General features: G+C 39.6%; 1 protein-coding gene across 1 annotated transcript; it reads right to left on the reverse strand.

The window, feature by feature from the left end:
* Window positions 1–872: 872 nt before the first annotated feature.
* Window positions 873–8664, reverse strand: LOC106092592 (uncharacterized). Its single transcript, XM_013259479.2, has 3 exons — window positions 8181–8664; window positions 8072–8123; window positions 873–1521 (listed from the first exon to the last, which is right to left on the reverse strand). Exons 2-3 carry the CDS (start codon window positions 8089–8091, stop codon window positions 1161–1163), a joined length of 381 nt encoding a protein of 126 aa, XP_013114933.1. The 5' UTR covers window positions 8092–8123; window positions 8181–8664; the 3' UTR covers window positions 873–1160.
* Window positions 8665–14058: the final 5394 nt, after the last annotated feature.

Raw genomic sequence — 14058 nt, forward strand, 5'->3', positions numbered from 1 at the left:
TCAATGTAATGTTCGTTCAATGTGATTATCAGTTGATGTACAAGGTTTTGTCTTCCTCTGATTGTAACTCCTTAAATATGCATCCTATTTTACAATAATAGGTAAGTTATACTCGTGTTAACAGTCTGCAATCAGTCAGTTGGCTATTACAGAACTTTTTCCCCATCAAACTTAGGTTAGGTTAGGTAAGACTGCCACAGTCCTTAACAGGCTCACTTAGACCATTTCAAGTCCATTGTGATACTACAGTAGCGACAGATCAAGGCTTCTGGCGGGAATCGAATCCATGATCCCTGCACTGGTCATCCAAGCACGCTACCAACTCGACTACCGGGTCGCCCATAAACCTTACTCCAAAAAGTTTTCCAAGCGCCTCGATCTTCTACTCTTACTTACTTCAATTGGCTATGACAGAACATTTGTTCTACTAGCCGAACGTAGAATAGCGTTCCAAGCGCCTCGATCTTCTGCGCTCATTCTCAAAATCTCTGACACCAATATTCAAGGTGTCTCCCGCCACTTGATCTTTCCATCGGGCTTTTGGTCTTTTCGGTTTGCGTGTTCCACCGTGTTTGCCTTCAAAAGACTTCTTTGCTGGAGCTTCTTCATCCATTCTGACAACATAAAAAAAAAAATTTCGCTCGAACACTTCAAGTACTGCCTCGTGGCTCTTACCTTATCTTCATCTAGCCAGACTGCGCAGACATGCTTCAGCAGCTGGAAATTTTACAGCTCTTGTGGTTCTACAGTTTAGGCTGTATACATTCTATACCATCCTCAGAGACTGATTCTATGTTATCCTCATTACCGAGTATCATGACCCTAAAATGGTGCCACAGTGTTATTCATTGCCAAAGAAAAGTTTAAGAAAATCCAGTTTTTATGTTTATTTTATTTTTTCAGTTATTTTTATTTTTGTAATTTAATATAAAATATGAAAGAAAATACAGTTTGAATATTTTTGTGAATTTTCAATTATTTTTCTTAAATTTAATTAAAAATATATTCGATAATCCTTTCTCAGAATTGTTTAATGTTTCTTAAAAAAAATGTATAGCTCAAGGCTCATAAGCGCCCCATCTAAGTTTCTCTAAGCATTTTCATAAAACTATGACGTCATTATTCCTAATTTTAAGTAGTTGTAAATCTGTTTTTTTTTTTCATTTATAAATAACATCACAGTCACTGTTTATTATGAATTTGCGACACAGCAGATTTGTCGAATATTCGATGACATAGTTGGGAAATGCCCACAAATTGATGGCTGGCCACTGGGGGCGCATGCGATTTTTTATGCGATCCATCATCGTTGAGAAGCTTAGACGAGGTAGCCATGTCTTAACTTTCTTGGCCGGCATTGCTTTATCTTCAATGGCAGGTTGTTGAACTTTCCTCGCCGTTTGTTTTTGAAGTTTTTCCATGACCTCAACACGTGGAGAAATGTGCATGGCATCGACGGTGTGGCAAATATCTTCATTGCTTAGGAGAATGCCCGCCACAATGTAGAACATTTTGAAATATCTAGAAAAGAGGGAAAGGGAGGAATTAAAAAAACAGCATATGCAAGGAAGATGGAAGGAAGGAGGATCATGTCCTGAAGAGATACAAATAAAAGAAAGAAGTTAAAGCGCGTTAAGTTCGGCCAGGGTGAATGTTATATATGGGTTGCCCAAAAAGTAATTGCGGATTTTTTAAAACAAAGTAAATGCATTTTTAATAAGACTTAGAATGAACTTTAATCAAATATACTTTTTTTACACTATTTTTCTAAAGCAAGCTAAAAGTAACAGCTGATAGCTGACAGAAGAAAGAATGCAATTACAGAGTCACAAGCTGTGAAAAAATTTGTCAACGCCGACTATATGAAAAATCCGCAATTACTTTTTGGGCAACCCAATACGTTCCACCAGGGAATGCATGTGACAAGTTGATTGAATGGCTTTTTATACCCACCACCGAAGGATGGGGGTATATTCATTATGTCATTCCGTTTGCAACACATCGAAATATCCGAATATTCCGACCGTATAAAGTTTATACATTCTTGATCAGCGTAAAAATCTAAGACGATCTAGACATGTCCGTCCCTCTGTCCGTCTGTCTGTTGAAATCACGCTACAGTCTTTTAAAATAGAGATATTGAGCTGAAACTTTGCACAGATTCTTTTTTTGTTCATAACCACGTTAAGTTCGAAGATGGGCTATTTTGGACTTTATCTCCATATAGCCCCCATATAGACCGATCCGCCGATTTAGGGTCTTAGGCCCATAAAAGCCACATTTATTATCGGATTTTGCTGAAATTTGAGACAGTGAGTTGTGTTAGATCCTTCGACATCCTTCGCCAATTTGGCTCAGATCGGTCCAGATTTGGATATAGCTGCTATATAGACCGATGCGCCGATTTAAGGTTTTGGGCCCATAGAAGGCGCATTTATTGTCCGATTTTGCTGAAATTTGGGACAGTGAGTTGTGTTAGGCCCTTCGATATCTTTCTTCAATTTGGCTCAGATCGGTCCAGAGTTGGATATAGCTGCTATATAGACCGATCCCCCGATTTAGGGTCTTAGGCCCATAAAAGCCACATTTATCATCCGATTTTGCTGAAAGGGTCTTAGGCCCATAAAAACCACATATATTATCCGATTTTGCTGAAATTTGGGACAGTGAGTTGTGTTAGGCCCTTCGATATCCTTCGTCAATTTGGCTCAGATCGGTCCACATTTGCATATAGCTATATAGACCGATCCCCCGATTTAGGGTCTTAGGCCCAAAAAAATCACATTTATTATCCGGTTTTGCTGAAATTTGGGGCAGTGTGTTGTGTTAGGCCTTTCGATATCTTTCGTCAATTTGACCCTAATCTGTTCAGATTTGGATATAGCTGCCATATAGACCGATTCGCCGATTTAGGGTTTTGGGCCCAAAAAAGGCGCATTTATTGACCGATTTTGCCTAAATTTGGGACAGTAAGTTGTGTTAGGCCCTTCGATATCCTTCGTCAATTTGGCTCAGATCGGTCCAGATTCGGATATAGCTGCCATATAGAGCGATCTCTCGATTTAAAGTTTTGGGCCCATAAAAGGCGCATATATTATCCGATTTTGCTGAAATTTGGGACTGTGAGTAATGTTAGGCCCTTTGACATCCTTCTTCAATTTGGCTCAGATCGGTTCAGATTTGTATATAGCTGCCATATAGACCGATCTCTCGATATAAGGTTTTGGACCCATAAAAGGCGCATTCATTGTCCGATACCACCGAAATTTGGGACTGTGAGTTGTGTTAAGCTCTTCGACATTTTTCTGAAACTTGACCTAAATCGGTCCAGATTTGGATATAGCTGCCATTTAGACCGATATCTCGATTTAAAGTCTTGGCCCCAAAAAGCCGCCTTTATAATCCGATTTCACTGAAATTTGACACAGTGACTTATGTTAGGCTTTTTGACATCCGTGTCGTATATGGTTCAGATCGGTTTATTTTTAGATATAGCTGCCAAAAAGACCAATATTTTGTTGAACACAATTGAACAATGACTTGTAATTTTAGTATCGGTAAAGATGTTCGACGTCCTCGCGTTAGCAACACACCACTTCACGCATTCCGTGATCACCCGAATCTCTGCCTGCAGGACCGTATTATGGTCAGGCAGTCTAAAATAGATCTCAATCCCTGGGTTCTCAATGCAGACCCCCAGGTCAACTCTGTACTCTAGCTTTGATCCATCCGTATAACATGATTTTCCAGATGGCCATACTAGGGTTGCGTCAATCCAAGACTGTGCCGATGGCAGCAATACCTCGCACTCGACTTCAAGGTTCATCTCAGGTATCCGATCGGAAACCTCTTCCCTATCGTCGCCTCGATTATACCGCGATGGTGTGAGCTGCACCCGTCCTCAATCCATTCGCCTTAAGTCTCATAGCCGCAGTGGCTGCCTCACACTTAATCTGTATGTCAATGGGTCGGATATCTAGAATAGTCTCCAGTGCCCTAGCGAGGCGTGGTCCTCATCGCTACGCCAATTCCAAGACAACATGTTCTCTGAACCTCTCGTATGGTCTTTATGTTGCACTTTTTCTCCATAGCAGTACACCAAACTAATGAGGCGTAAGTAAGTATTGGTCTAATCACGCTCCTGTAGAGCCAGTGGACTATCCTCGAATTCAGGCCCCATTTCGAGCCTACGGCCCGTCTATATAGTGCCCAACATCTGTGAGCCTTCTCAGTACGCTCCGGAATGTGACACTTCCTATTCAATTTCCTGTCCAAGATCACACCTAAGTATTTGACCTTGTCAGATATCAGAATCGTCTAAGTATTTGACCTTGTCAGATATCGAAATCGTCTTTTTGAGGGAAACGTGGTGCGTTAAATTGGCCCATCTTCGCCTTCCTCCTGAACAGGCATATTTCAGTCTTCTCTGGGTTAACATTGAGACCTCTGGGTCTTGCCCAGACATGTGTCATATGCAAGACCCTTTCGGCTCTTCTGCATAGCTCGTTCTGATCCTTACCCCTTAAGCAGACGGGTTCACCCATAGGAGTGGCGATAAAATGCCCCCCTGTGGCGTGCCTTGTGCTACTTTCTCCCTTATATATATGCCATGGGACACACAATTTATCCACCTGTTCCTTAGCATAGGGTTTATCCAGTCTCTAAGGACCGAGTCCACCCCAGTTAGAAGGAGTTCCACTTAAGGTTCTCATTTCGTTGAGAACCTGTCTGATTTAGCGGATGTAAGCATTCGCAAGTTGTGGGGCTTTTTAAAGCGATCTGGATGGTTCAACGGTAGAAGGCATCTTCCTTCTATTGTTCCTGTGGTATCACAATGGACGAAAACGTCTAAGTGAGTCTAAACCTCACCTAGCCTATGGTCCAAATCGGTCTATAACCTGATATAGCTTCCATATAAACCGATCTCTTGATTAGCCTTTTACTACTAATTTGATAGAAATTTGGTACTTTAGTATACATGTGAACTTCAACTAAGTTCATTTAAGTAAATTTGTAGTAGATTTCATGATGGTGGGTTTCCAAGATTCGGCTCGGCCAAACTTGGCACGTTTTTATATCCACCACCGTAGGATAGGGGGTATATTCATTTTGTCATTGCCATTGGCAACACATCGAAATGGCAATTTCCGACCCTACAATGTATATATATTTCGGATCGTCGTAAAATTCTAAGACGATTTAACGATGTCCGTATGTCTGTCCGTCCGTCTGTTGTAATCACTCTACAGCTTTCAAAAATTGAGATATTGAGCTGAAGTTTGGCACACGTTTTTGGCATACGTTTTTTTGATGCACGCTAGTTAAGTTCTTGAACGGGCCAAATCGGACCATATTTGGATATAGCTGCTATATAGACTGATTTTCCAATATATGGTCTAATGCCCATAAAAACTTTATTTTTCATTCGATTTTGCTGAAATTTGAAACAGTGAGTAGTTAAAGGCTTCCCGACAACCCCAAATATGGTTCAGATTGGACTATATTTAGATATAGCTGTCATATAGACCGATCTTCCGATAAAGGGTCTGAAGGCCATAAAAGCTTTATTTATCTCCCGATTTCGCTGAAATTTGGATTAGATCGGTCCAAATTTAGATATAGAGGGTCTGAAGACCTTTAAAGCTTTATTTATTACCCGATTTCGCTGAAATTTACGGCAGTGGGTTATTTTAAGCCTCCCGACATCTGACCTAAATATGGATTAGATCCGTCCAAACTTAGATATTGCTGCCATATAGACCGATCTCCCGATAAAGGGTCTGAAGGTCATAAAAGCTTTAGTTTTCATCCGATTTCGCTGAAATTTGCAACAATGGGTAATTGTAAGCCTCCCGACATCTGACGTAAATATGGGTTAGATCGGACTATATTTAGATATAGCTGCCATATTAAGGGTCTGAAGGCCACAAAAGCTTTATTTATCACCCGATTTCGCTGTAATTTGCAACAGTGGGTTATTTTAAGCCTCCCGACATTTGACGTAAATATGGGTTAGATCGGTTTAAATTAAGACATAGCTGTCATACAGACCGATTTCCCGATAAAGGGTCTGAAGGCCATAAAAACTTTATTTTTCATCCGATTTTGCTGAAATCTCAAACAGTGAGTAGTTTAAGGCTTCCCGACAACTGACCCAAATATGGTTCAGATCGGACTATATTAAGATATAGCTGCCATATAGACCGATCTCCCGATAAAGTGTCTGAAGGCCATAAAAACTTTAGTTTTTAGAAATTTAAAACAGTGGTTTGTTTTAAGCCTCCCGACATAGATCGGTCTAAATTTAGATATAGCTGCCATATAGACCGATTTCCCGATAAAGGGTCCGAAGACCATAAAAGCTTTAGTTTTTATCCGATTTCGCTGAATTTTCAAACAATGGGTTATTTTAAGCCTCCCGTCATCTGACCTAAATATGGTTCAGATCGGACTATATTTGGATATAGCTGCCATATAGACCGATCTCCCGATTAAGGGTCTGAAGGCCATAAAAACTTTAGTTATCCGATTTCGCTGAAATTTAAAACAGTGGTTTGTTTTAAGCCTCCCGACATCTGACGTAAATATGGGTTAGATCGGTTTAAATTAAGATATAGCTGTCATATAGACCGATTTCCCGATAAAGGGTCTGAAGACCATAAAAGCTTTAGTTTTTATCAGATTTCGCTGAATTTTCAAACAATGGGTTATTGTAAGCCTCCCGACACCTGACCTAAATATGGTTCAGATCGAACTATATTTGGATATAGCTGCCATATAGACCGATCTACCGATTAAGGGTCTGAAGGCCATAAAAACTTTAGTTATCCGATTTCGCTGAAATTTAAAACAGTGGTTTGTTTTAAGCCTCCCGACATCTGACGTAAATATGGGTTAGATCGGTCTAAATTTAGATATAGCTGCCATATATACCGATCTCCCGATAAAGGGTCTGAAGGCCATAAAAGCTTTAGTTTTTATCAGATTTCGCTGAATTTTCAAACAATGGGTTATTGTAAGCCTCCCGACACCTGACCTAAATATGGTTCAGATCGAACTATATTTGGATATAGCTGCCATATAGACCGATCTACCGATTAAGGGTCTGAAGGCCATAAAAGCTTCATTTTGTATCCGATTTCGCTGAAATTTGCAACAATGGGTTATTCTAAACCCCCCGACACCTGACCTTAATATGGATTAGATCGGTCCAAATTTAGATATATCTGTCATGTAGACCGATCTCCCGATTGAGAGACTGAAGCCCATAAAAGCTTTATTTAATACCCGATTTCGCTAAAATTTGCAACAGTGGGTTATTTTAAGCCTCCCGACATCTGACTTTAATAAGGTTCAGATCGGACTATATTTAGATATAGCTGCCATGTAGACCGATCTGCCGATAAAGGGTCTGAAGCCCATAGATAGCTTTATTTATTACCCGATTTCGCTGAAATTTGAAACGGTGAGTAGGTTAAGACCTCTCAACATCCGACCTAAATATGGTTCTGATCGGACTATATTTAGATATAGCTGCCATATAGACCGATCTCCCGATTAAGGGTCTGAAGCCCATAAAAGCTTTATTTATTAACCGATTTCGCTGAAGTGGTGGGCATCCAAAGTTCGGCCCGGGCAAACTAAATGCCTTTTTACTTTAAATGTGCTTTAAAAATTATTTGTTGCTATACTCATATGCCACTGACTTTATTACCTCTTGGAAAGCACAAATTCCACTTTGATAGTCATGGTCATTTTAGACAAGCATTAACTATCTAATCTTGAATTCGATACTCTTATCACATGAGTAACTTTCATTTAGATGACGTTTTCTAAGGGACAAATGGACAAACCTTTGGCCTCTCATCAATAGTGAGATGCGTCACAATTGTGGCAAATGTTACTGTGCAACAAAATGTGTTTGGTGACAGCTCATCGCCAAGCGTTAACTGACCAGCCACACCATATGCGAGTTGATAGGCAAAGAATTTTCGATTTCCTTCGATATTTCAAGCACTCCATGCAACTATGCCGATTCTAAGGCAGATATAATTGAGACTTTTGAACTTACCGTACGGTGCGTGACATCATGACTTTGCGAGATAATGCAGGCTGTGTGTGGACTGTAAAGAGCAACTTGTCTTGAAATTGAATTTGGAAATTTCTATGAAAATACTTACAAAAGAAGTAGTTTACAAGAAATGTGATAGTTCAATAACTTGGTTAAGTACAAGAGTCCCCCTGAAGGTCACTTCCGATAGGTAACGAACTAGATGACGTCTAGTTAGTTTTATCTGCGCGCTATAAACAGGCTATTTTCCAATTTGATTGTTGTCGATTTTGACGTCAGTTGCTTGCTGGCTAATTCCGCACCGAGTTCGAGTCCAGTGGGCATCAATGATCTTGAAAATCCAGCAGCTGTTTTCTTTGTGCCTACAACGTAAGCCCTTCAATGCTGTTTCGTTTGATGTGCGGACGGACAGAGGGAAAGTCAATTTTCACACGTTATGCTAGCGTTTTTTTTTCTCCGTTGATGAAACCAAGATAACGATGCCACGATTGCCGAGGGATTATTCGAATGGTGTTCTACACTCCCAAAGTATCGCTAATAGACTGACAAACTATAAACACGACAGAGAGAGAGTCTTATTTGTAATGAAGGCAAGCGCTGTGCTCTGCTTGTTTTTAATGCCGAAATTTGAAAAAAATTAGTGATAAGAGCGTAAGGCAGGCAGGGAGTCGATTGCATTGCTTTCTCAAAAACGATAAGCCCCACAAACCTGTTGAACATCGCATGAGACATTTCGTTGTCGTTGTCGTCGTCGTCGTCGTACACCTATGGAAAACGAACTCTGAATTAAATTCATTTATGACTCGTCGCTGGTCGCCTCTTATCAGTTGACCCTTAGAATGTACAAAAGTGGTGTTGAGCAATGCTTCAAATTCGGCTGTTTGCTGCATTGTCATGGCTGCTATTCATAGTCAATGTTTGTACAAGTTTCTCTTTTTCGTTCTGTTTCTGTTTCTGTTTTTTTTTTAGCTTGTAATTGTAATAATGTTTGAAGGTAGACCAAAAATAAATAGAACATGGCACAGTGGCATGAGTTTAAAAAGAAAATTTTTCTTGATGTAAAAGAATAAAAAAATCGCCCATATGCAGGGAGTCCAAAAAGTAAAACAACTAAGTTAAGCCGGGCCGTATCTTGGAAATCCAACACCATCTATTGTACCAAGTATGTACACCAACGAACTTAGTTGAAGGGCACATGTGTACTTAAAGTACAAAATTCTTGCCAATTTAGCAAAAAAAAATTTAAAATTCTTAGAGCCGTTGGTTAGGTTTCAAAGAGGGTGCGCATATTAATCCGTACCATGCCACTATGGACATGGGTCGTAAAAGACTAATCGGGAGATCTGTTAATATAGCCAGCGTAACAAAAATTGTAAAAAGGGTAAAAAAGAGTACAATTTTGCGTAAAAAGAGTAAACAGCAAATTTGTCATATTGATAAAAAAATAAAATTTTTAAAAAAAATTTTCCGTTTGGCACTACCTGTGACCTTTTTCGGATTTTCGGCTTGGGATCTAAAAAGCACCAAATCTTGAGCGAAAAGCACTAAGTTTACATCCCTGAATATAGCAGATATTGGGTTGCCCAAAAAGTAATTGCGGATTTTTCATATAGTCGGCGTTGACAAATTTTTTCACAGCTTGTGACTCTGTAATTGCATATTTCATTAAAGTTCATTCTAAGTTCCATTAAAAATGCATTTACTTTCTTTTAAAAAATCCGCAATTACTTTTTGGGCAACCCAATATATCAGGTTATAGACCGGTATAGAACACACTTACCACTGGTGTTGGAAGTCGTTACAGAACACAACGTGTCAAATTTCAGCCAAATCGGATAATAATAGCGGTTTCCAGAAATCTGAAGAAATCAAATCGGGAGATCGATTTACACACAGAAAAAAAAAAATTAAGGAATTTTTTCATAACTCCATTCATAATTTATTTTTACATATTATTTATGTATCGAACTTAGACTACATGGACAAGTTCTTATACTGAAATGCAAGCCATAGAGCTAACAAACTATCGATAATGGCAACATTTGATAGTTTTAATAATAAATATCGATAATATCGTTAATTTCCCATCACCTATATTTCAAATTTCAAAAAGGCGTTAAGTTCGGCCGGGCCGAACTTTGGATACCCACCATCTCAGGTATATATGTAAACTACCTTTTGTCAAAATCCTGTCAAATGCATACCTTGTGCCCCATAACAGCTATACCGAAATATCTGTGTCACTGTGTCAAATTTCAATGAAATCGGATTATAAATGCGCCTTTTATGGCCCCAAGACCTTAAATCGAGAGATCGGTCTATATGGCAGAAATATCAAAATCTGGACTGATCTGAGCCAAATTGAAGACGAATGTCAAAGAGTCCAACACAACTCACTGTTCCAAATTTTGGCGAAATCAGACAATAAATGCACCTTTTATGGCCCCAAAACCTTAAATCGAGAGATCGGTCTATACGGCGGATATATCAAAAGCTGGACCAATCTGTGCCAAATTGAAGAAGAATGTCGAAAGGCCTAACACAACTCACTGTGTCAAATTTCAGCAAAATCGGATAATAAATGTGGCTTTTATGGCCCCAAAACCTTAAATCGAGAGATCGGTCTATATGGCAGTTATATCAAAATCTGGACCGATCAGGGCCAAATTGAAGACGAGTGTCAAAGAGTTTAACACAACTCACTGTTCAAAATTTTGGCGAAATCGGACAATAAATGCGCCTTTTATGGACCCAAAACCTCAAATCGAGAGATCGGTCTATATGGCAGCTATATCCAAATCTGGACCAATTTGGGCCAAGTTGCAGAAAAATGTCGAAGAGCCTAACACAACTCACTGTCCCAAATTTCGGCGAAATAGGACAATAAATGCGCCTTTTATGGGCCCAAGACCTTAAATCGAGAGATCGGTCTATATGGCAGCTATATCCAAATCTGGACTGATCTGAGCCAAATTGAAGAAGGATGTCAAAGGGTCTAACACAATTCACTGTCCCAAATTTTTGCAAAATCGGATAATAAATGTGGCTTTTAGGGCCTAAGACACTAAATCGGCGGATCGGTCTATATGGGGTCTATAGCAAGATATAGTCCGATATAGCTCATCTTCAAACTTAACTTGCTTATGGACAAAAAAAAAAGAATCTGTGCAAAGTTTCAGCTCAATATCTCCATTTTTAAAGACTGTAGCGTGATTTCAACAGACAGGAGTGGTGGGTATGAAAAATCGCCCATAAGCAGGGAGTCCAAAAAGTAAAGCAAATAAAAATGTGCAAAGCCCGGCAGTGTAGTTAATGTATAAAATTCTCGCCAATTCAGCCATTCAGCAAGTACGGCCCCAATCGGTCCATAACCTGATATAACTCCCATATAAACCAATCTCCCGATTTGATTTCTTGAGCCCTTGCAAGCTGCAATTTTTGTCCGATTTGGCTGAAATTTTGAATGTGGTGTTCCGTTATGACTTCCAATAGCTCTGTCAAGTACGGTTCAAATTGGCCTATAACCTGATATAGCTCCCATATAAACCGATCTCCCGAATTGATTTCTTGAGCCCTTACAAGCCGCAATTTTTGTCCTAAATGGTTGACATTTTGCATGTGGTGCTCCGTTACGACTTCCAATAACTGTGTCAAGTACGGTCCGAATCGGTCTATAACCTGATCTCCCGACTTGTTCCCGACTCCCATATAAACCGATCTCCCGACTTGTCTTCTTGAGTCTTTACGAGCCGTAATTTGTGTCCGATTTGGCTGAAATTTTGCATGCCGTGTTCTGTTACGAGTTCCATCAACTGTACCTAGTACGGTCCAAATCGTCCTATAACCTGAAATAGCTTCTATATAAACCGATTTGCCGATTCGACTACTTGAGCCCCTACAAGCCGCAATTTTTGTCCGAAATGGCTGACATTTTGCATGTGGCGTTCCGTTACGACTTCCAATAACTGTGTCTATAACCTGATATAGCTCCCATATAAACCGATCTCCCAATTTGACTTCTTGAGCCCTTACAAACCGCAATTTTTGTACGATTTGGCTGAAATCTTGCATGTGATGTTCTCTTATGACTTCTAATAACTGTGTCTACTACGATTCAAATCGGTCTATAACCTGATATAGCTCCCATATAAACCGATCTCCCGATTAGGTTTCTAGAGTCGTTACAAGCCGTAATTTCTGTCCGATTTGGCTGAAATTTCGCATGCGGTATTCTGTTATGACTTCTAATAATTGTGCCTAGTACGGTCTGCATCGGTCTATAACTTGATATAGCTCCCATATAAACCGATCTCCCGGCTTGTCTTCTTGAGTCTTTATGAGCCGTAATTTGTGTCCGATTTGGCTGAAATTTTGCATGTGATGTTCTCTTATGACTTCTAATTGGGTTCCCAAGATTCCAGCATTTAATGAAACTTCTGAAGACATAATAAGCCTGAAAAATATTTTACATTTACTTTGCGGGCTTTGAACCATACACAAAAAGTCATAGGCGCACATGAAATCTGAAAATAACCCACAAGGGGTTAATGACAACAAAATAATATTCTCGTTAGGAAGGAGATATGGTTATTAGCTTAAGATAAGAAATTTCCACTTTTAGAAAGAGACAAGTGCAATATATTGTGATAATAGGACATCAAATGCGCCATGTACCAGGTTTATAAGAATACAGACTAATTATAAACCGATAAGTATACACAATAGTGGTGTTACGAAATAACGAAGCTAATTACTATAGCGACATCTATTGGTATCAAAATAAAACATTCTGTGCAATACATCTCCAACAGGTTCATGTCCATGCTGATTGTGTCGTTGTTAGACATATCTGTCAGATGTCACTCTAACTAAATGAATGGTTATTTTTTTTGTGTAGTTCGATTTAAGGTTTTGGGCCCATAAAAGACGCATTTATTGTCAGATTTTGCTGAAATTTGGGACAGTGAGTTATATTAGGCCCTTCGACATTCTTGTTCAATTTGGCCCAGATCGATCTACATTTGGATATAGCTGCCATATAGACCGATCTCTCGATTTTAAGTCTTGGGCCAATAAGAGGCACATTTTTTGTCCGATTTTGCCAAAATTTGGGACAGTGAATTGTGTTAGGACCTTCGATATTCTTCTTCAGTTTGGCCCAGATCGGTCCAGATTTGAATATAGCTGCCATATAGACCGATCTCTCGAATTAAGGTTTTGGGCCCATAAAAGGCGCATTTATAGTCCAATGTCGCCGAAATTTGGGACAGTGAGTTGTGTTAAGCCTCTCGACATCCTTCTGCAATATGGCTCAGATCGGTTCAGATTTGAATATAGATGCCATATAGACCGATCTCTCGATTTTAAGTTTTGGGGCCATAAAAGGTGCATTTATTGTCCGATTTCGACGAAATTTGAGACAGTGAGTTGCGTTAAACACCTCGACATCCTTCTTTAATTTGGCTCAGATCGGTCCAGATTTGGGTATAGCTGCCATATACAACGATCTATCGATTTAAGGTTTTGGGGCCATAAAAGGCGCATTTACTGTCCTATTTTGCCGAAATTTGGGACAGTGAGTTGTGTTAAGCCCCTCGAAATACTTCTGCAATATGGCTCAGATCGGTTCAGATTTGAATATAGCTGCCATATAGACCGATCTCTCGATTTAAGGTTTTGGGCCCATAACAGGCGCATTCATTGTCAGATTTTGCCAAAATTTCGGACAGTGAGTTGTGTTAGGCCATTTGACCGCCTTCTTCAATTTGGCTCAGATCGGTCCAGATTTGGATATATCTGCCATATAGACCAATCTCTCGATTTAGGGTTTTGGGCCCATTAAAGGCGCATTTTTTGTAAGATTTCGCCGATATTTGGAACAATGAGTTGTGTTAGGCTCTTCGGCATTTTTCTGTTACTTGACCCAAATCGGTCCAGATTTGGATATAGCTGCCATATAGACCGATATCTCGATTTAAAGTCTTGGC

Source organism: Stomoxys calcitrans, chromosome 1, assembly GCF_963082655.1.
Source record: "Stomoxys calcitrans chromosome 1, idStoCalc2.1, whole genome shotgun sequence".
In the NCBI taxonomy this organism is placed as follows: Eukaryota; Metazoa; Arthropoda; class Insecta; order Diptera; family Muscidae; genus Stomoxys; species Stomoxys calcitrans.

What these genes read in the sequence shown, in the direction of transcription:
- LOC106092592 (XM_013259479.2), bottom strand. Translation starts at nt 8,091, where the DNA reads ATGATGTCACGCACCGTACG. An exon ending in ATGATGTCACGCACCGTACG is followed by an intron (nt 1,522 to 8,071) that starts GTAAGTTCAAAA and finishes CCTCTTTTCTAG; the next exon opens with ATATTTCAAAATGTTCTACA.